This window comes from Cynara cardunculus (genome assembly GCF_001531365.2).
Source record: "Cynara cardunculus var. scolymus isolate 2C chromosome LG 9, CcrdV1, whole genome shotgun sequence".
In the NCBI taxonomy this organism is placed as follows: Eukaryota; Viridiplantae; Streptophyta; class Magnoliopsida; order Asterales; family Asteraceae; genus Cynara; species Cynara cardunculus.
Window position 1 is genome coordinate 6772970 of NC_037536.1, and position 11958 is coordinate 6784927.

At 34.6% G+C, this 11958-nt stretch overlaps 2 protein-coding genes across 2 annotated transcripts; one reads left to right on the forward strand and one right to left on the reverse strand.

Moving 5' to 3' along the window:
* Positions 1-952: 952 nt before the first annotated feature.
* On the reverse strand, positions 953-2252 carry LOC112518388. The gene is made up of 3 exons (XM_025126062.1): positions 2094-2252; positions 1606-1932; positions 953-1277 (listed from the first exon to the last, which is right to left on the reverse strand). The coding sequence occupies exons 1-3, from the start codon at positions 2161-2163 to the stop codon at positions 1138-1140; spliced, it is 537 nt and encodes a 178-aa protein (XP_024981830.1). The 5' UTR covers positions 2164-2252; the 3' UTR covers positions 953-1137.
* A 7527-nt stretch (positions 2253-9779) lies between these two features.
* LOC112518568 lies at positions 9780-11006 on the forward strand. The gene is made up of 3 exons (XM_025126306.1): positions 9780-9928; positions 10090-10416; positions 10732-11006. The coding sequence occupies exons 1-3, from the start codon at positions 9859-9861 to the stop codon at positions 10869-10871; spliced, it is 537 nt and encodes a 178-aa protein (XP_024982074.1). The 5' UTR covers positions 9780-9858; the 3' UTR covers positions 10872-11006.
* Positions 11007-11958: the final 952 nt, after the last annotated feature.

Sequence of the window (11958 nt, forward strand, 5' to 3'; positions counted from 1 at the left end):
CTCACACCAAAGATCCTTCAGCAAACATCGAAGACTGAAATTGAAGATTAGAGACTGGCGCGTACGTGATCTGAAGCGGTATTCAGTGATTACAAGCCCGTCTAACTATGTGTGAAGACTGCTCTAGCTTCAGCGAATGATGATGAGACCTTCAGGTCATTTCAGCATTCAGCAATCAAATGAAGCTTGCTTAGCACGATTGTTGTTGTTTTGTCCTTGCACACAGAAAAGGACAAACTCGATGACAAATTTAGGAGTTGTTTCTCAATTCTATAAAAAACGATACTTTTTGTAATTATTTTTGGGTATATATTGACCGTTTTCAAAAGATGAAAACGCGTCGAGTACAAGTTTAGGAATTGTTTATCGGTACTATAAAAACTATATTTTTTGTAATTATTTTAGATGTATATTATATTAGATTAATTATATGGTGCCATCGTTTGAAAAAAAAAAATTGGATCCGTCCCTGCATTGTGCGGGTACACAACTATGTAAATTTCATCCATTTTCACGCATACACCCTCTTATGTCCAGTCCTACTATTATGACGTCAACGTTGTTTGTCGGATCAGTTCCATGGAAGGATGGTTGAATGCGTGAATCCTATGTCTTATGGGTAGATGGGTTGTACCTAGAGTCGAATCTGATGTATCCCGTTTATTTTTTACAAAAATGTTAATCTCCTTATCTGGTAGGCTAAATTCATTGGTAGGGGTGTAACTATTCGAGTTTTTAATGAGTTATTCGAGCTCAAGCTCGGTAATATTTTATTTTGGACAAATAAACTCTTGAACTTTTTAAAACCGATTAAATAAATTGAAAAATGACTTGTAAGCAGTTTAGACGATAAAAATAGTTTTAACGTACAAGTATTTAAAACACGGTACAAGTTGTTAAAGCTTGTCAAAAGCAAAAACAAAAATAGAAAACCTAAAACGACCCTCAAAAATAAAAAATAACGAACATTTATTGATCATATCGTAAATAATTTTTAAAACAAAAAAAGCCCCCATATATACACGTGTGTGTATATAACAACAAATATTGTCTCTAAATCTAATCCAACGATTATTCCTCCATCTCATCTACAACAAATTTAGACGAGCTCGAAAATGTAACGTATAAAAATTCGGTTTATATGGAAGCCGGAGCGGGAGCACCACGGATGTTTTCACTAGATACGGGACCTGCGGCAACACCGGAGCTCAAAAGCTCGACCATGGCACGACGAGGGTTGCTTCGTTGCTTCTCGCACAATTCTGGTAAATATACTCCTGAAAAATAGTATATATTGAATATTAATTAAATATTAAGTACACATGTAAAATGACGACAACACCCTTTTTGGATCCTTTTTATTGTTGTTTTGGTCACGGTCATGGTTAGTTAATATGACCCATTCAAAGGTAACTAGAGATATTGACCTCATAACATCATGCATGTTACCAATTTTTCTTTTTTGAATCAAGAAAAAGAATATAAAAAACTTTAATATAATTTTATTTAATTTATTCGTTCGAAGATTTTATTTTAAGGGTTTTGTTTATATGACGTTAAAAATCTACGCTAAAAATTAAACGGGATAAACAAATGAATCTTTACCTTCACCGGCGGCCAGATTGAAGTAAAGGTCAACGATATTGGGGCAGTTTTGGTAGCAAGCGGGCGAGCAGATCTTGGAGACGGATTGTGCTTCGAGCAAAGAATCGGACGAAATCCCGACCGAGTTGCGATCAACRCCACAAGCCTTAACGCATTCGTCRGTCTCTATATACTCCGCCATCCTCTCCACCACCACTTCCGATGTTGTACATTGATATCCCGTCTTCCCGTTATTGTTCTCAAAGTTCTCCAACAAACATCTCTTCCCGGACGACGCAATAGAAAAYGAGCAAACCTCTGTTGGCAAATCGTCACATACAATCTCACCTGAAAAACAAACGATTGATTCATCACCCACCGATCAAAGAACGATCTGAGGAATTCATTTTATGCAAGAAAATTGAACTCTTTTATGGTGAAAGAGAGTTGTGATCAAGATCCGACGGTTGTAGTTGTGTTTAAGGAAATGATCATATGTATATATATACCTAGGGTTCCTTGAAGGAAGATGGCGGAAACGAAGAAGAGAACCGGAGAGAAGAAGAATGAAGAAGCCATGAAATTTGAGTTTTCTTAGTATTCGTGGAGTTTGAGGAGAACAAGTGTTGTCTTTGTGGTTTTAGGAGAATATGAGGATGTCTGTATATATATAGAGATGCATATGTATATATAGGAGTATAGGAGGGAGGTGTGCTTATTGAATAAGTTGACGGAAGCGCGTATAAAAATAGAAAAGAAAATTGAAATACGGCGGGACGCGTAGTTATTGCGTTTCATCACTCCTTCCGCTGACGACCTAAGCAAAGTCTTTGTGGAAGATTCTACCTCCCTATACTTTCGATTATGCTCCATTTAGGTCCTTTCACTTTTAAATAGTACATATCGTTACCAAAGTTCTTGAAGCATCTCGGAATAGGTATGAACACAACATGAACAGTTATGAACACAATAAGAAAATAAGTTATAAACACAATATGAACAGTTCGTAAATGATAGTTCCTTCATTATGAATACATTCAAAAGCCAGCCGCTGTTGAGAAATGCAGATAGTCTACATATGAACACAATATGAACAGCTTGTGAACAATAGTTTATGAACATAAATCGACATATACGAAATCTTTCGATAAGTTATGAGCACATGTGAAACAAGTGTTAATTATATAACTGTATGCAAGATGATGAACAACCCATTTGAACATGTACGTACACTTATGGTCTTATCGAGAAAGGTCTAGAACATATATGATCACAACATGAACATATACATTTATACACATTTTTTTTATTAGCCTGGATATTCAACCCGCTATGCGAGCCGATTAATCCCAGGGCGACCACCTGTTTTGCAAATAGCCCGGAGTCACCGCATTTGAACCTCTGTGGCCACAAGGGGATTTTTATTTCTCATTGGATTTGAGTCTGGGACCTCCTGATACTTTTGACCTTTGGAGCCAAGATCAAACCAATCACGCACCACCCTTGTGGTTTACATTTATACACATTTTGATGCTCACGTAATTGGATATTCAATAATAAGTTAACAAAAATCATGGGATTTTATGATTTTCTAACTCCCAATTAATTATATGTGAGTTACATAAAAAAAAATTACGTATTTATCCTTGTCATTAAATTCTAAGATGAATAGGAACCTACATATAAAATGGATTGTCATTGGTTGAAAATGGCTAATAAAGTTAGCACAATAAACTTGATTAACATTTGAACCAAATTTTATATATATATATATGTATATATATATTATTTTGATTAATTTATTTTTAAACTAAAGGACGTTATTAGGTGTTGTATAAGTAAATATAGAGCCGGCATGGACAAAATTATTGATTAGTTATTAATTAGCTTCAAAAATTCAAAATTGTCTCGTAAATAACGACCAAAAAAGGCCACCCTATGAAATGCCACATAGTAATCATCAAATACAAATGGAAGCAAATTAGTTATTTATGTTTTACAAATTAAAAAGGAAACAAATGATCACCTCTATTTCTGGCTATCGATAACTAACCTCTCCCTTTATTCATCTTCAGAAACTGCTACCCAAACAACTAATGCAGTATACAAAATAATAAAAGTACTAATACTATTAATAGTTGTAGACTAACTGAATCTGAAACACAATATTAATTTGAAATCTTACTTACAACTACAAAAAAATAAATATAAATAAGTAGAACATTTTACAAAATTTATTGAATAGAGTGGTAGCCTTCTACGTAGATGGTTGTCAAGTTGTGACAATATTGACCTATGTTTTTCGGTTTTAACGGTACTGGAAACTTGTATTTTTTAGATCATTAAAACTACCCATGGTTTTTATTGTAACAACTCGTCTCACATTGATAGAATGTGAGAATTGTTAGCTCCTTATAAGTATCAAGTAGTGGACTACCAATTACTTCCACTATGATTTTTAGTTTGATTCGAAGTTATCGGATCAGTCTGTTGCTTGAGGCTTTGGGACTGTTTTATTTATGTTATTGAATTTTGCAATGATTTATATTTGGTAACATTCTTATTGAATTGTTTAATTAGCTAGTATTAGTTAGATACTCTCTAATATGGCAACCTTATAGCAAAGTGTATGGACAAATTTCTTTCATCAAATTTGAATTCTTTTATTTGGTTCATTTCTTGAAATGGATGAAATCCTTCAAATTCCGTTGAATTCCACAAATTAATGAATTCATCATTACTTGGCATAATGGAAGGAATTGAATTTCATCACCACTCACCACGACCATGTTACTATTGTTCTTCATGCCCCACCCCTTACCCCCCACCGCCACCAAGCCACTTATGTTGTCATCACACCCACCTACTCCCCGGTCACTCCTTGCACATCCCTACTACACGACCCACCATTAAACAACATGTCACTATTGTTGTCATCATATCCACCTATTCCTAGGCCCCAGCCACCCGACCACTATCCCGCCACTTTGATTGTCACAAGTACCACCCTGCCACCTACCTCTACCCACCTCACCATCTTGGGCTCCCCCCCCCCCCCCCCCCCCCCCCCCCCCCCCCCCCCCCCCCCCCCGCGCCTTACCCTACTCCAACCCACCACTAACCACCATACCACCATTGTAGTCAGTGGCGGATCTAGGATTTTTGTCTACTGGGGTCACCTTTAAGATAGACTAAAGGTCCGCAAAATCGTCCGATATGTTTTTAACCTAATCACAACGTTTCAAGGGATTTTTAAAGGTTTTTGGTTGATTTCGAGGGATTTTTTTGGTGTTTTTATCGATTTCGAATAACTTTTTTTGGTTTTTTTGATTGATTTCAATAGATTTTTTGGTTAGAGTAACGGTTTCGATTGGGGTTGGGGGCCTGTGAAAAAATATAATGGGGGAAAGTGAAAAGTAAATCGTGCAAAACCTAAATTTTAACCTAGGAAATTTTTTTTTGAGTTTTTGATTGAGGTCCTTTCCCCACTCCTTTTTGCTACTGTGTCCGCTACTGATTGTAGTCATCATAGCTACCACCTTGCCACCCACTGCCCCACTCTAGCCCCATCCCAACCGCCTCGTCCCACCCTGCCTGCCCCCAACAACCACTATATATGGAGCAGAGATAGGGCAGGAGTGGGGGGCAAGGTTGGGTAGGGTAGGGGCGGGGTGATAATTGTGACGACAACAGTAGTAACATGGTGGTTAGTAGGGTGTGGGCGGAGCGATGGACAGGATAGTCCAAACAAAGACGATTGTTTCAATTCTATTGAGAAATCTCATTCCAATTCTTACCAACCAAATGCATGACCAAATTTCATTCTAATTCCTTCAGGTGGCGTTTGGTTCGCAAATTCTGGAGGAATCTGAAGGAATTGGAATGTTGAATTCATTTGACCAGATTCATTTCCTTCGTTTGGTTCATTCTTTTCAGCGGAAGGAATCTTCAGATTCCTATAAATTCCATGGATAAAGGATTTTAACATTCCTTAGCAACTACATGGTATTTTGATGGAATGGAATCTATATCTTCATTATATCAAATATGCCCTTAACCTAATGTACTATAATCTCATAAAACTCAATATGACCATCGTCGACCACCTCTCGACGACTATTGATCTGAACCACCGCCGACCACCACCACCGACTACCACCGGCCACCACCACCACCATCGACTACCACCGGTCTGAACCACCGCCGACCACCACCACCACCGATCTGAACCACCGGCGACCACCACCGAATTGAACCACCGCCAACCACCATTGATTTGAACCACCGCCGACCACCACCATCGACTACCACCAATCTGAACCACCGCTGACCACCACCACCGACTACCACCGATCTGAACCACCGCCGATCTGAGCCACCACTGATCTGATTCACCATCAATCTGAACCACATCTGCCATCGTTACCTACACCACTGTGGACCACCATCGATCTATATCACTGCCAACCACCGACGACGACCATTGATCTGAATCACCGTCGGACACCGTCGACCACCACCGATTTGAACAACCACCGCCGCCACCGCTGACCACCTCCATCTAAACCACTGCGGACCACCATCGATTTGAATCACTGCGGACCACCACTATCTGAACCATTGTGGACCACCACCGATCTGAACCACCGCCGACCACCGTCGATTTAGTAATGTCGTTTGGCTCATGATTATATTTGGGTTGCGTATTTTATATTGTTTTACATATTAAATAATTATTTTATTAAAGTATTTTTAGTTTAAAAAAATAAAATTTTCAAAAAGGGCATTTTGGTCATTTACCAAAATTGTATTCCAATTCTAAAGCTACATTCTGTGAACCAAACAGAAAGATTCCAATTCCTTAACAGATTTCATTCTAATGTCTGCCATCCAAACATGTGGTCAAACCTGACAACATTCCATTCCAATTCATTCAAAGTCAAATTCCTTTAACAAATTTCATTCCATCCAAAAACATTCTGCGAACCAAACGCCACCTCAAAGTTAAATTCCTTTGATGGATTCTAATTTCATCAAATTTTATTCTCTAAACCAAACACCTTTTAAGAGTGGGTTTATTGGACTCTATCCGAATAATATAAGTTGGATTAGAATCAGATATGTGTAATTTAGCTTTTAGTTTACAAGTCTATTTTTAAGTTTAGTTTTTAATTTTGTGATCAAATATATCGGTATATATACAATATTATAAAACATTTGACAAAAACTCTTAAAAACCACTTTTTATGCATGAAATATTACAAGTAAATTATGCATAAGTACAACTTATTAAAACTTTATGTTTGAATTCGTGTAACTAACTGCGGATAAATATAACCAAATAGCGATAAACATCTTATTTTAAAATATAAAAAATCTAAAGGATAATTATCGAGTTCTAATAAAATAATTAATTATTATTTTTATAAGAAAATTATATTATTAAACCAAATATAAATTACTTTGTTATTGAACCTAAATTAAATTATAATAAAAAAATTGAATTAAAAATTTGCACAAAAAATATGAATTTTAAATAGTTAATTTGATACTAATATCGATACATTTTTGTCAAATTTTTATGATATCTTCAAATTTATATTTTATTCAAAAATAAAAAATTACCGCTTTTTTAAAATCACATAAGATCATATTATAACATCGACTGCATAAATAATAAAATGAAATATTAAAATCAAGATGTATCTCACTGTATTATGTGAGTACCCTTCTAGTATGATTAAATAAATATTTATATTTAATTTTTAAGAAGAGATTAATGGAGGAAGAAGTCGTGGCCGTTGGCCGTGGGTTTGAAGGCGTAGAATTTGGAAGAAGAATAAAGGTGGCGGGTGAAATGTCAACATGTGCTTTCTTCCTTCCAGAAGACCATTACCGTTAAACATTAACATTGGGTCCACGTGTCATCATCGCATTTAGTTATGGTCAAGTCAAACAAACCACGGAAAACGCCAAGTAATTACATGCCACTTTTTTCTCATTTGCCTTAAATTGAAAAATTAAACCTTTTTTTAAATTAAATATAACCCATTTCAAACTACAATTCTTCATAAGTAATAATACATGATAACTTTTAAAATAAGGAAATAGTTTATATAAAATCTTTCTAACTAAGGAATCGTTTTATCTAAATGTTTACCCGGTAAGCATTTACCGTTAAGGGTCAACATTATAATTTATTTTACTGATAAGATTGTAGTGCATTAAAATTGTAGAGTATGCAACAATTTACCCAGCAAGCACTTACCTGAGTAAGAGTCGTCACCCTCACTTACCGGATAAGACTCTCTATCTTTATCATTGTTTTTACTGGGTAAAATTTTTTACCCTTACCATGTTAATCAGATAAGAAAAATTACTCTAAAACATACTTATTATAATTTAGTTTTAATAGTATATGTTCATCTCATTTAATAGTGTTGGGGAAATCCATAAATAAATAAAAACCACCAAACTTTTTTATTTTAAATAATTAACTTTCTAAACTAATTTTTTTTCTATTAATAAACCATTATTTAAATAATTAAGTCCTTCAACATGTTTTTGTTAAGTAAATAAACTATCGAATTTTTAAAAATTGATTAACCATATATATATATATATATATAGTTTGTTTTAAATACAACTCATTGTATTTGTATAACCAATGCAACCCAATAAATTGATATATATATATATATATATATATATATGTATGTATATACACTTTTTTAGCTTATAAAAGTACTTGTAACCAACTAGAAAGAGTTTTAAGTAATAAAAAAAATATAAATTAGTTTTATTGTTTTCAAATCCTATACATTCAAATCCTTACACTCAACAGCATCGATTCCCTTTGCCACCTCTCACCTCCTATACTCCTATATATGTTGAAAAAATAAATCCAATAAGAAAATAAATACCAAATAAAGATTTAATCTTTATAAAATTTAATTATATTATAACGAAAAAGGTTAAATCTTTTAGAATTCAAACTCATCAAAAACCTCAATACGTGTCAATTCACACAGATTCAATAAAAAAGGGGTAGAAGCAGAGTGTTCACTTAGTGAACGGGAAAATTAAATACAATGCGAAAAATTATAAAACCAACATGTTTAATATTCTGTCGATTCGGATGATAAACTGCACGGTGAAACCCGTCCTTTAAGGTTTTATACGACCACTTTAATCCGCTGTGAGTCTGCTAGTCGCAAAGCACTAGGATTTGATGCAGTACACAATTCGTTAATGAACAGCAACCAAAAACGAATATAAAGCAAGGATTTAAATAGAAAACGATAAAAAGAAGCAGAACTCGGAAGCAGTATTCGTCGGAGAGAAAATCAGTATTTGTATGTGTGTGTAATGATACGGCTTCATAAATACTGGGTGAAACCCTAGAACCACCCACGATATTCTCCAAAAAATCGGAGATAGTGGGGAGAAGTTTTCTCAACCGAACATTATCTCTAAAGCCAAGTCAAAATCGGATTAATTTCAAATTAAAAATAATAATTATCCAAACTAAACTGATAATTCTCCTGACGAATTTCTATTAAAAAGATACTCAGAGCTCGGGACGAGACTCCTTCTGCTCTAGTGCGAAGTGCGCCTTTGCGAATCCCACCCCCACACGCGTGCATGTGTTGGGTTTTCCACTCAAGACCCCCATCATGAGTCCACCAACATGTTCAAAGCCTACTTCTAGAGAAAGCATTATAAGCTTCTCTATAAATCAAGTTTCTACCAATGTGGGATGGAAGGTTAACTTCCAACCGACAAATTTCCAATAATATGTACATATGCATATATATATATATATATATATATATATATATAGAGAGAGAGAGAGAGAGAGAGAGAGAGTTTGTTTCAAATACAACATGTTGCATTTGTACAACCAATGCAACCCAATAAATTGAGATATTTATGGAAATGATGAGAGTTCATTTATCATGATTTGAATATTTATGGAAGAAGAATATAGTTCATTAATTATGATCAATACTTTATATTATTAGGAAACAATCAAAACTTCTATGAAATCACATATTAATCAAATGAAATGGACGGTTGAGATTGAGTTGTATTGATTGTACAAATGTCATGGATTGTATAATAACCMWCCCTCTCTCTCTCTCTCTCTCTCTATATATATATATATATATATATATATATATATATATATATACATCCTCATATTCTCCTAAAACCACAAAGACAACACTTGTTCTCCTCAAACTCCACGAATACTAAGAAAACTCAAATTTCATGGCTTCTTCATTCTTCTTCTCCCTGGTTCTCTTCTCTGTTTCCGCCATCTTCCTTCAAGGAACCCTAGGTATATATATACATATGATCATTTCCTTAAACACAACTACAACCGTCAGATCTTGATCACAACTCTCTTTCACCATAAATGAGTTCAATTTTCTTATATAAAATGAATTCCTCAGATCGTTCTTTGATCGGTGGGTGATGAATCAATCGTTTGTTTTTCAGGTGAGATTGTATGCGACGATTTGCCAACAGAGGTTTGCTCATTTTCTATTGCGTCGTCCGGGAAGAGATGTTTGTTGGAGAACTTTGAGAACAATAACGGGAAGACGGGATATCAATGTACAACATCGGAAGTGGTGGTGGAGAGGATGGCGGAGTATATAGAGACYGACGAATGCGTTAAGGCTTGTGGYGTTGATCGCAACTCGGTCGGGATTTCGTCCGATTCTTTGCTCGAAGCACAATCCGTCTCCAAGATCTGCTCGCCCGCTTGCTACCAAAACTGCCCCAATATCGTCGACCTTTATTTCAATCTGGCCGCCGGTGAAGGTAAAGATTCATTTGTTTATCCCGTTTAATTTTTAACGTAGATTTTTAACGTCATATAAACAAAACCTTTCAAATAAAATCTTAGAACGAATAAAATAAATAAAATTATATTAAAGTTTTTTATATTCTTTTTCTTGATTAAAAAAGAAAAATTGGTAACACGCACGATGTTATGAAGTCGGTATCTCTAGTTACTTTTGAATGGGTCATATGAACTACCATGACCGTGACCAAAACAATATTAAAAAGGATCCAAAAAGGGTATTATCGTCAATTTACATGTGTAATTAATATTCAATATATACCATTTTTCAGGAGTATATTTACCAGAATTGTGTGAGAAGCAGCGAAGCAACCCTCGTCGTGCCATGGTCGAGCTTTTGAGCTCCGGTGTTGCCACGGGTCCCGTATCTAGTGAAAACATCCATGGTGCTCCCGCTCCGGCTTCCATATAAACCGAATCTTTATATGTTACGTTTTCGAGCTCTTCTAAATTTGTTGTAGGTGAGATGGAGGAATAATCATTGGATTAGATTTAGAGACGGTATTTGTTATTATATATACACACGTGTGTATATGGGAGCTTTTTTTGTTTTAAAAATTATTTAGCCATCCTTCCATGGAACTGATCCGGCAAAAAACGCTGACGTCATAATAGTAGGACTGGACATAAGAGGGTGTACGCGTGAAAATGGATGAAATTTAGATTATTACAACATAGTTGTGTACCCGTGCAATGTGGCGGGAGCCGTGAATTTTAATGATTTTTAAGTTTCATTGGTTTTATTAGAGAAAATTTAACGATGATATAAGTTACATTTGGTCTTTACATATTAATACAATTTGAATAAATAAGAGTTGTGGTTCCAATTACAGTCTATCGATAAAAAAAATTGCATGACAGTTTAAAATCTAACATATTTAAATGACTCCACAAATGTGTTCGATTTAAACGAAGAGCAAAGAATCAAGGCATCGAGAGCGAGACCGAGAGTTCTAGAGCAATTGAATGAGAGAGTTTTTAATAACTCATGATGAATATCAGTTTGACTCTCACTTTGGGGGTTGGAGAGAAGACATAGAGGTATGAGAGGGTGAAGACATTAGTAAAAAGTGTCAAAAGTATCTTGGCAACATGAAAAAAAAAATGATGTGCATTGGTAACTTGTATTATATGTTATTTTAATTAGATTAAGAGATTTGAAGACTGAATGCATAAAATAGTAGTACTTAATACATTATGAGTTGTTTTTAAGACTTTTAAGACTTTGTGTATAAATGTATAGTACTTTATGCATTAAAAAATGTTTTTATAACTTTTGATAAATCTAATTTATAAGGTAGTAGATTTTAATATTACATGTTCATGTCACTTAGCATCCTATAGTATTGGGGAAATCCATAGATAAATAATAAAACCACCAAATTTGTTTATTTTGAATAATTAATTTTTTAAAATAATTTTTTCCTATTAATAAATTATTATTTAAATGATTAAGTCCCTCAGATTTTTTTTAAATAAATAAACTATTGAACTTTTGA